A 12208-nucleotide genomic window follows, 5' to 3' on the forward strand; every position below is an offset into this window, starting at 1 on the left:
TCCTGCATGTCCAACTTTGTGTCTGTGCAAAAAAAATAAACACCACATGGTTTCCCTGCAGAGAGGCTGCATACAGACAGCGGCGGACACCTATAAAACTGACCGCAGGGAAGTCGTCCCCTATCCAGTTTCCCCGGGGAATCGGACGGAGACCCGATGGGCGGACACGGGCGCAAGTGTGAATGCCCCCTTATTGAGTTTAAGATCCTGTTTCTAGAACTAAAGTCCAAAGTAAATTTAGCGTTTTGTGCAAGTTCTTCCTTTTAGTTCCCATTTTTCTTGAATCCACTGATGGTATTGGCTTAAAAAGCTGTCACAATAACAGCATATGTGATTGGGCTCTCTACTGACAAAAATCTTGTACAAACATCTTAATAGGGCAGTTAATGGGAAAAAAAACTCCCCAGGTGGAGAGGAAAATGCCGACATTGAGCCTTAGTATTGCTGGAGGACTTTATTTGTAATGTGCACCATGAAATGCTTCATGTCACCTGTGCTAGTTTTGTAAGGGAACAGAGCCCCTACATGTGTCATTGGCACAACACCCTGTCATTGGTTTATGGACAGCGGACCCTTCTAACAAAATAGGGTCTCCAAAACCATTATTATTTTCACTTAAGAGGACTTTCAAGGATCAGGATATAGATTGGTTTATTCATAGCATAGACCATAGTTGGCAGGGTCTTCCAATTGTACAAGTGCAGCAGGAACCTTTTCACTTGTTTACATGCACACAGGGTATTGTAGGTTTTTTTTCTGTTCCCTTGAATACAATGAAGCTGTGAGGTTATGCACTACTGCTATTAAGTGTATGGTGCACGGGAAAGTAAACAATAAGGAGGCGCAGTACTCAAACAACCTCTGGGGCCCCTTCAAACAAGGCAATAATTTCACTTCCATCCATCTAAAAATGATTCTATATTCTAAGGATTAACCATCAACATTCTAATCCCAAGAAAACCCTTTAATGCAGAAAATGTGAGATCCAAATCATAGAAGAACATATATACCTAACATATGCATAGCTATTGAGACACGTTTTGTACATTTCCCCTTGCTATCTATTGCTAGCTTACCCCACAATGCCCATGTGGCACTGCTGACCATACTGTAGTCTCTTTGTGTATACCTGGCCCCTGAGCACTTCACCCCCAGTATTCCTTTCAGTATAATAGATCACCTCTCTCTTTAGGGCACCAGAGTATAAATGGAAGCTATTTAGTTGCTATGTTATTCAGACTCCATTATGTGGAAATTTATAGTAGTTATACCTCTCAGCAGTGAAATGACTAAACCAGTGGGCATTCCTGGTCTGTAAACACATTACATAAGACAGCTTTAATAAATGGCTAAATGCAGCATAAGCCCTGGGCAAGGATAAGTAATGTGATTGGTCATGGTTTACATTACCCAGTTCTACCTGGTAGCATGCATAGATAGTGCCTGGGTGTAATGACTTTCCATATAGTTTCAGTATCACATTTTAACCATGTTTGTAGATTTATTTAATCTCTCTATAAAATAATGGTAAGATTTGCTATATGGTGTCACATATTAATTATAGCATAATGCCATTGCCTTTCTGTACTTTGGACTTTATTCAATGTCTATGCAATCGATCACACTGGCAGTTTAATAAAATTGTGCTGTTGGCAGATGGTGCCGGGATGTCCTTTTTCCAGTTAAATACTGCATTACCCTTTTTCTTTGTCATCTTGCCCAAATCCACCTTGTAACCACATAAGCTGTGTATCCATTGAAACCTAGGGTCTGGTTACTTGCAAGGAAGCAGCCTATCTTGCATTGAATTACTATCATGAATCATAATTTTAGCCTTAAGCTTCTATTAAAAAAATACCCGAAACAAACATGTAAACCAAAAGAATTAGAAAGATGAGTGCAATGGAAAGTGGTTCAATTGTCCACAGTAACCAATCGAGTCACAGCTTTGATTTCTGTATAATCGAATTTTATTAAGATTTTCAAATAAAGTAAAATTAAGAGGGCAGTAGAGCAAAATTTCACATAATGGAACAATATCCATGACACATAAAGCCAAAAGTCCGACAATGTAAGACAGAGAGTAAATACCCAAACAGGAGTCCTGAAAAAGTGTCACAGAGAGCCAGCTGAAAAGAGCAGGAACACCAAACAAACCAGACCTGAACTCATAGGGCTTGGAACAAGTAAAGAAAGCAGGGGACGATATCCATTGTCATTAATATGGCTGAGCCAGAATAAGCCTAGCGCCCTGTATTTCTCAGGTCGGATATTTAATAGAGTGAACCAAGTGAGCAATCTCGGCCGGGGTAGAGTGACATTTAAACCCTTGCTTTTAGAAAGAATGACCTTAAAATTACTCATGTGACCAAACCCTTTGGAATCCATGCAGAATCAAGGGAAATGAGACTTAAGTTGGGAGACTTAAGGAGTAGGTTGTCGTTTTCGTATAATGCCACCTTAACCTGGTGGCTCTACATCTACAACTTTGATTTATGATGGTCTCATAATGTAATCATTGAATTGTTGCAGTCGGCAGACACAAGTCTTGTAACTGCATAGAAATTTATGGTGGCCTAATTTAGGTTCAGTAGAATATAAAAACCATAATACAGGTGTAAAATGTGACCATAGTAAGGTTGTATGGTTGAATGTAAGACCACAGGAAGCTGCAAAGGGCTATACACATGGTGATAAAATGGATGGCCTGCCATGACTGTGACCCATGACCAAGGAAGGTCACAAGATGAGTAGAGATGGTTCTTGGTGGAAGATTGTTAAAAAGAGCAGGAAGCAGATGGTTCGGTACAAAGCCTCCTAGTCAGCTCCATATTGGTGATCTCTGGGTCAGAGGCTGCAATCTCAGAGCAGCAAGAATGGGAGACTGCAAAGGAGCCAGAGATGTGTCAATAAGAAGAAAGGTTCCTCTATAAGGTTTAAAGGCTATCTCTGGCTCATTGGTTCTGAGACTTTTGTATGCATGTTAGAGAGGTCTGAGTTATTACCCTCACCCACTTCAGTTTTTGGGACTTTTAGTAACTACAGTGGGGAAAAAAAGTATTTAGTCAGCCACCAATGGTACAAGTTCTCCCACTTAACAAGATAAGGTTGGCCTGTAATTGACATTATAGGTAGACCTCAACTATGAGAGACAAAATGAGAAATCCAGAAAATCACATTGTCTTATTTGCAAATTATGGTGGAAAATAAGTATTAGGTCAATAACAAAAGTTCAACTCAATACTTTGTTATATCTCCTTTGTTGGCAATGACAGAGATCAAACGTTTTCTGTAAGTCTTCACAAGGTTGGCACACACTGTTGTTGGTATATTGGCCCACTCCTCCATGCAGATCTCCTCTAGAACAGTGATGTTTTGGGGCTGTCGCTGGGCAACACGGACTTTCAACTCCCTGCAAATGTTTTCTATGCAGTTGAGATCTGGAGATTGGCTAGGCTACTTGTGAAGCCACTCCTTCGTTGCCCTGGTGGTGTGTTTGGGATCATTGTCATGCTGAACGACCCAGCCACATTTCATCTTCAATGTCCTTGCTGATGGAAGGAGATTTGCAATCAAAATCTCACGATACATGGCCCCATTCATTCTTTCATGTACGTGGATTAGTTGTCCTGGTCCCTTTGCAGAGAAACAGTCCCAAAGTATGATGTCACCACCCCCATGCTTCACAGTAGGTATGGTGTTCTTTGGATGCAACTCAGCATTCTTTCTCCACTAAACATGAGTTGTGTTTCTACCAAACAGTTCTACTTTGGTTTCATCTGACCATATGACATTCTCCCTGGTGGCGTAGTGTGTTACTGATGGTTGCCTTTGGTCCCAGCTCTTCGCAGGTCATTCACCGTTCTCGTGATCATTTTGACTCCATGGGGTGAGATCTTGCGGGAGATTAAGGGAGATTATCAGTGGTCTTGTATGTCTTCCATTTTCTAATCATTGCTCCCACAGTTGATTTCTTCACACCAAGCTGCTTGCCTATTGCAGAATCAGTCTTCCCAGTCTTGTGCTGGGTTACAATTTTGTTTCTGGTGTCCTTCAACAAATGTTTGGTCTTCACCATAGTGGAGTTTGGAGTCTGACTGTTTGAGGTTGTGGACAGGGGTCTTTTATAAACAGGAGCCATTACTACAGGTAATGAGAGGAGGACACAGGAGCCTTTTAAAGAAGATATTACAGGTCTGTGACACCCAGGAGTCTTGCTTGTTTGTAGGTGACCAAATACTTATTTTCCACCATAATTTTCAATTAAATTCTCTCCAAATCAGACAATGTGATTTTCTGGATTTGTTTTCTCATTTTGTCTCTCATAGTTGAGGTCTACCTATGATGTCAATTACAGGCCGACCTCATCTTTTTAAGTGGGAGAACTTGCACAATTGGTGGCTGACTAAATACTTTTTTCTCCACTGTATGACTGCTGGTTTAGATAACTATAACTAACTTGATAAAGATCTATCAAACTTTTACAATGTAAATTTCTAATGCAGACATTTGCATTGCAAAAGGTCAGCTGCTTGCAACTCTCCTTGCCGGGCTATTTTTTCACATATGCCATATCAAAGGGTCATGTGCTCTTTACTAGTATTTTGAGCAAAACAAGGCTCCTCCTTAATACTTTGAATACACCTCAGTACATCAGTACATTCAGGGTAGTCCCCTCACGTGTTATTAACAGTGCACAGAATGATTCTGTTACTTTGCTATCATTATGGTACATAATATCGGCACCACTGTTTGTAAAATCATGTTATATTAGTCCAATAAAAATATCTAAGAATGTATTTTCCATTCCCTTCGTTCCAGTATAAATGAAACTAACATTAACACATTGCAGTTTATGTAAAATGTTAGCATTTGTCATAGACTGAGGATTTAACATTTCAATATTCTTCTAATATATTCCAGCCATTATGGAAAAATGCAAAGTGTAGTTTGATATCTTGATGCAATAATGCTGAACTAGTCAAATTTCCAGGATATGGCTTAGTGAATGCCATCACCAATAGATTTCAATGATTTTACAGCAGCGCCCCCTAGTTGCTCTTTCAGCAATCTGCAAGCAGAAGTTGTGTGCTCCTGAATGACACAGAGGCCGGCTTGCATAGGGCTAATGCGGTGATGTGAAGCCGTCCTACACATATAGCAAGACTGCTGGAGCAACCAGCCACAAGGAGAATCCTGAGAGCAGCTGAGATAAGCGGAGTGATCCTGCACACAGCAGGGAGAATTAATCCATCACATACAAGGGGACCAATGTAACAGGAGCCGGTGCAGCAGAATCAGCACTAGCAGAGGCCGGGATACTCACTGGAGAACAGCTGCTCAGTCGGGACCCATTCACATCCAGCACCTTGGACAGCAGCACATGGGTCTGCTGAATTGGAGTGCAGCAGGCTGGACATTAGAGTGCTTCAGCACCTAGGACAGCAGCTCAAGGGAAAGTGGAATAGTAATGTGATTCAGTGCCTGGGACACCAGCAACTCAGAGCTCTAGAGTAAAGCCTTGGGTGGTAGAAGACTGTGCGGACCAGCACCTGGGACAGCAGCATTAGTGTTCAGTATACGTGTGGATCAGCACCTGGGACAGAAGCCCTAGTGTTCCGTATACGTGTGAGTCAGCATCTGGGACAACAGCACTGGTGTACAGTATAACTCTGACTAAGCCTGTGGGACAACAGCCCTAGTGTTCCGTATACCTGTGGACCAGCACCTGGGACAGCAGCACTAGTGTTCCATATACATGTGGATCAGCACCTGGACCATCAGCTCTAGTGTTCCGTATAGGTGTGGATCAGCACCTGGGACATCAGCACTGGTGTACAGTATAACTCTGACTCAGCCTGTGGGACAGCAGCACTAGCATTTTTTGTAAGTGTGGATCAGCACCTTGGACATCAGCCCAAGTATTCAGTATACGTATGGATCAGATCACTGGGCAGCACCACTAGTACCTTGAAAACCAGAACTAGTGTTTGGTATAAGTGTGGTTCAAAACTTTGGACACCAGCCCTAGTGCTCAACATAAGTGTGGATCAGCACCTAGGACATCAGCACTGGCATACGGTATAAGTGTGGATCAGCAGTACCCTGGACACCAGCACTAATGTTATCATAAGTGTGGATCAGATCCTGGGACATCAGCACTAGTATTACGTATAAGTGTGGCTCAGCACTGGAACTGATGTGAGTACACTCAGCACTAGTGTCACTCACCAGTGTGCACATTACTGCTTCAGCACCTCGGTGAGCACCTGCACATCACTGAAGTGTAACACATATCAGTGAAGCAGACTGTGACAGTAGTGAGGCTCAGCACATTGACTTGCAAAAGGCTCACTGTACAGTAATATTTTAGTACCTTGCAGCACAAGTATTAGCTAGGTCCCTGTGAAGCACTTGGGACTATCCCACACAAACCTTAGCATCAAAGACTAAAGCAGACAGAACTCTGTGAGGAGCAATTCAACCAACACACTACTGCAATTCCTTCAATCTATATGGATGTCAAAGCAGCCCCCAACGGTGTGGCGACCATAGAAGACAGGATTTTAAGAATCACTGGATATTATGGGTATTACCCAGGTTACTCCAGCCAGAAACGTAAGATTAACCAGATTCTATAATGTGTGTGTGTGCTATTGTTGCTCATTGCAATGCATGTGAAGAGAATACATATGCTCTTTATCCGTCCTTTGTGTATAGGTGACAGATGACTAGTCATACTGTGGCATTCAGATGAGTATAGGCACTGTATAAAATATGCTTTTTGTGTCAGATGATTAGTGCAGGAAAAATGAGATGTTTGGGTTTGTAAGAGGAATTGTTAGAGCTCCTAATGTGTGTATGGTTGGTTGTTGTATGAGGTACTAGAAACAACACAGCATTGGAATTCAGATTGTGAAATGAATGTAGGTGAAGAACTGCAGCATGCCTCTTACTAAAGCTTTCACTCTGTGGTTGGTCTTTGTCTGGCAGGTCCATGAGCAAATGTTCTTTAAGCTTATTGTACATATTAAACAGCTCCCTGGCAAATGGCAGCAACAAGAATGGTTCACACCTAAGGAAGTAGGCAGGATATTGTGGAAATTGTAGTTCCACAGTAGAAGGAAGGTCAGGATCAGCCAAGCTTTTAATACATTATTACTGGCGTTGATTTCCTAGAGATTACAGGATCATCTATCCATTTAATACAGTTATACTCTGATAACCAAGCTCCACCAAGACGACGTTAGTAGAGATTCACATCTTTATTAAGTTAAATGGGGTTTCCTTTTCTATACAAAAACTTTATCCTTTGTATAATGATAAATGATGCAACTTTCCAGTTTACTTGGTGTTTCATTGACTTCACTTTCAATATATCTGCTTGCTGTCAGTGCATGAAATATTCGTGTTTACACCCATAGGCTGAACATCATCCCTTACCTAATAATTCTCACATCTACATCCAGTGTTATCACTCTAAGCAATACATTGTCAGCAGCACAGTTTGGCTGATAGATTTCCCCATGTTGTAGAAATCGGGTCAGGAAGGAGAATTGAGCTACTTTATCTTAAAGAGGATTGGCTATACCGGATAGAATTGTTACAAGCTGTCAGATGGGAAAAGAATTCAAACCTATTTTTTTCACTTTACTATCAAAATGACATCAGTGAAATAGTGTGCATTCAAAGATGGGCAATGAAACTGGAAAGAGCCATAGCACATAGGAAAGATTCTAGGAACCATGTAAAGTTATCCTTGTTGAAGGAATAAAAGCACATGAAGAAGCTGGATGGACCTATTGGTCTTCTCCTGCCATCACAATTTTATGCTTCTATGGCTTCATGGGTTTTCAGCTTCATTTCAGCCATATTTTTTTTTATTATACAGTGATTAAAAGGACAACATTAACCACCAAAATGATACAATAATAGGGGTCAAACCTATGAGACCCCTTCTGGGTTTTAGCATAAGGGACCCTACCGGTAGTTATATTCAGCCAGAGTGAGGCGAGTTGCATGGAGCATGAATTCTGCCAAGTCATACAACTCTATAAATGGTGTGGAAACTGTCACGTGACATTGATCGTAGTGAATTGATGCAAACTGATCAATCTTTTCTATCCTATCATTTGGATGTAAATGTTAATTGTTACAATAGGTTATATTTATATAAGATGATAGATCAAAATAACGACATCCCATCAAATTTTATGTAGCTTTACTATTTCAGTATTTTTTTTAAATATACAATCCTATGAAAAAGTTTGGGCACCCCTATTAATCTTAATCATTTTTAGTTCTAAATATTTTGGTGTTTGCAACAGCCATTTCAGTTTGATATATCTAATAACTGATGGACACAGTAATATTTCAGGATTGAAATGAGGTTTATTGTACTAACAGAAAATGCGCAATATGCATTAAACCAAAATTTGACCGGTGCAAAAGTATGGGCACCTCAACAGAAAAGTGACATTAATATTTAGTACATCCTCCTTTTGCAAAGATAACAGCCTCTAGTCGCTTCCTGTAGCTTTTAATCAGTTCCTGGATCCTGGATGAAGGTATTTTGGACCATTCCTCTTTACACAACAATTCAAGTTCAGTTAAGTTTGATGGTCGCCGAGCATGGACAGCCCGCTTCTAATCATCCCACAGATGTTCAATGATATTCAGGTCTGGGGACTGGGATGGCCATTCCAGAGCATTGTAATTGTTCCTCTGCATGAATGCCTGAGTCGATTCCCTTCATCCAGGATCCAGGAACTGATTAAAAGCTACAGGAAGCGACTAGAGGCTGTTATCATTGCAAAAGGAGGATCTACTAAACATTAATGTCACTTTTCTGTTGAGGTGCCCATACTTTTGCACCTGTCAAATTTTGGTTTAATGCATATTGCACATTTTCTGTTAGTACAATAAACCTCATTTCAATCCTGAAATATTACTGTGTCCATCAGTTATTAGATATATCAAACTGAAATGGCTGCTGCAAACACCAAAATATTTAGAACTAAAAATGATTAAGATTAATAGGGGTGCCCAAACTTTTTCATAGGACTGTATATATATATATATAACAACAACATGGTACAAATGGGTGATGTAGAAATCACATCTTATACAGAGAGTGTCCACCCAAAATAATAGGCTCCATTGTAGTTCGTAGCACAAAATCCAAACAATAAATAAATCACAAAAAAGAAAAAGTAGTATTCACCATTTTAATCAGTTCCTGGATCCTGGATGAAGGTATTTTGGACCATTTCTTTCTACAAAACAATTCAAGTTCAGGTAAGTTTGATGGTCGCCGAACATGGACAGCCCGCTCTCAAAATGATCTGAAAACAAAGATTGTTCAACATAGTTGTTTAGGGGAAGGATACAAAAAGTTTTCTCAGAGATTTAACCTGTCAGTTTCCACTGTGAGGAACATAGTAAGGAAATGGAAGACCACAGGGACAGTTCTTGTTAAGCCCAGAAGTGGCAGGCCAAGAAAAATATCAGAAAGGCAGAGAAGAAGAATGGTGAGAACAGTCAAGGACAATCCACAGACCACCTCCAAAGAGCTGCAGCATCATCTTGCTGCAGATGGTGTCACTGTGCATCGGTAACAATACAGCGCACTTTGCACAAATAGAAGCTGTATGGGAGAGTGATGAGAAAGAAGCCGTTTCTGCACGTACGCCACAAATAGAGTTGCCTGAGGTGTGCAAAAGCACATTTGGAGAAGCCAACTTCATTTTGGAAACAAAGATTGAGTTGTTTGGTTGTAAAAAAAAGGCGTTATGCATGGCGTCCAAAAAGAAACAGCATTCCAAGAAAAACACATGCTACCCACTGTAAAATTTGGTGGAGGTTCCATCATGCTTTGGGGCTGTGTGGCCAATGCCGGCACCGGGAATCTTGTTAAAGTTGAGGGTCGCATGGATTCCACTCAGTATCAGCAGATTCTTGAGAATAATGTTCAAGAATCAGTGACGAAGTTGAAGTTACTCCGGGGATGGATATTTCAGCAAGACAATGATCCAAAACACTGCTCCAAATCAACTCAGGCATTCATGCAGAGGAACAATTACAATGTTCTGGAATGGCCATCCCAGTCCCCAGACCTGAATATCATTGAACATCTGTGGGATGATTTGAAGCGGGCTGTCCATGCTCGGCGACCATCTAACTTAACTGAACTTGAATTGTTTGTCCAAAATACCTTTATCCAGGATCCAGGAACTGATTAAAAGCTACAGGAAGTGACTAGAGGCTGTTATCTTTGCAAAAGGAGGATCTACTAAATATTAATGTCACTTTTCTGTTGAGGTGCCCATACTTTTGCACCGGTCAAATTTTGGTTTAATGCATATTGCGCATTTTCTGTTAGTACAATAAACCTCATTTCAATCCTGAAATATTACTGTGTCCATCAGTTATTAGATATATCAAACTGAAATGGCTGTTATAAACACCAAAATATTTAGAACTAAAAATGATTAAGATTAATAGGGGTGCCCAAACTTTTTCATAGGACTGTATATATATATATATATATATATCAACTGATTTGTTTTCTGGTCTTGATAATGTCTGCCCTGTCAGAATTTATGAGTTGCATGGTGTAGATTTCTGCCATCATTTATGTCATAAAAGTGGCATAAATGGTGATGATATATTCCTCTTTGAGGTAAGTGGTGTGTGGAATGCAAAAATTCTGACTTGTAACTTTTTTCATGGTTTGTATACTGGTCTTCCAGCACACAAGGGTTGCTAAATCATCCCCATCAACTTTATGTTAATAGTGGATCATTATTCTGAAAAATCTGAGTTCTACCTAATGCAGGACATGGAGGATTGTTGCATGACTTGACTATAGATAAAAGTCATGAACTAGGAATAACACAATGGCCCAAATCTACTAACAGCTAAGCTGGGTTCGCACTACTACCGCTGTCCGCCCCGTGGTTTCCGTCCTAAACCCCAGGGAAACTGAACAGGGAATGGCTTGCTGGTAGTCAGCTTTAAAACTCATTCATTTGAATGGCTTTTTAAAGGTGACCGCAGGTGTCCATATGCTGCCTCTCCGCCTGGAAACCGATTTTATTGCATAGACACAAAGTCCTGCATGTCTGACTTTGTGTCCCTCCAAAAAAAACCGTGGAGAAGCTGCATGGGGTCACCTTTAAAAACCCATTCAAATGTCCAGGTTCCCCAGGGTTGAGGACGGAAACCCTGGGGTGGACAGCAGTGGTAGTGTGAACCCAGTCTAAGACAGTGGTCAGAAAATAAGTCAGATTTATCACTCAGGCTGATATTGCATGCTAATCTTGGTGTACCTTTACAATGTCTACTTTATATTACCTATCAATTGGCTTACTTTGGGCCAGAATTGTAAGTCAATGTTTGGCATATTCAGGCCCATTTAATACCATATGCTCTTTGCTTGGGAAACTATATGGCTTTCTGTAAACTAATTTCATGCACAATTTGGCCTAATACTAAAAGCATCAACAATTCATCATTTTTGGCACATTTTATGCGAAGGTAAAGTTGCAATCCCAATAGTACATCAGTGTATACATTTTTCTTGGAGTGTTCCTTTAAGACTCCGAGATTAGCACTCTGAGTTGGCAAGTCAGACAATGCTGGGTGTTCCTAGTCTAGGTAAAGACAGATCACAAGTATTTATAGCAGCCTCTTCTAGAGAGCACATCTTTCCTTACTTTTGCTAATTGAGATGAAAATTGTATGCCTTGCTGAACAAACTGTCTTGGAGTATTTGATGTATATTTAATTAATTATGGGTTCTTGATAATTGGCATGTCACATCATTAAACATTCACTGCAGGTGTTAATTACTTCTTTTTAATTAATGTTATCGGTGTGTATAGATAAAGTGATTTTATTGTGAAGGTCTATGTAAAGGCATAAACAATGCTACACTGAGAAATGAATAAGGGGACATGTTGTGAAATATAATTAGTTTATTTCTTAACTGGAGACTAAATGTAGGTAAAGTTTACATGTAAATATTATAACAAATCATCATGTACAGATGTAATGCTCACCATCATAATTAGTGTGGCAGGCAATGGTATTAACATAGCACACCTATTAGTTTAGTGGATCCACCTAGTCACTTTGTATTGTAAGATCCATGCTGCGAAAATAGCATACAAACACATTGCATATTAACTTGGTGAGCCGTATGTTT

General features: G+C 40.2%; 1 protein-coding gene across 2 annotated transcripts in view; it reads left to right on the top strand.

Annotated features, from left to right (window-relative positions):
- Window positions 1-5977: 5977 nt before the first annotated feature.
- Window positions 5978-12208, top strand: part of SLC35F4 (solute carrier family 35 member F4) — a 193285-nt gene continuing 187054 nt past the window's right edge. For both annotated transcript variants that reach the window (XM_075282772.1, XM_075282774.1), the window contains exon 1: window positions 5978-6618. In XM_075282772.1, the coding sequence (XP_075138873.1) occupies window positions 6516-6618 (103 nt within the window). In that variant the 5' untranslated portion in view covers window positions 5978-6515. The remainder of the gene's footprint in view (window positions 6619-12208) is intronic.

The sequence above is a fragment of the Leptodactylus fuscus genome, chromosome 7, assembly GCF_031893055.1.
Source record: "Leptodactylus fuscus isolate aLepFus1 chromosome 7, aLepFus1.hap2, whole genome shotgun sequence".
Lineage (NCBI taxonomy): Eukaryota > Metazoa > Chordata > Amphibia > Anura > Leptodactylidae > Leptodactylus > Leptodactylus fuscus.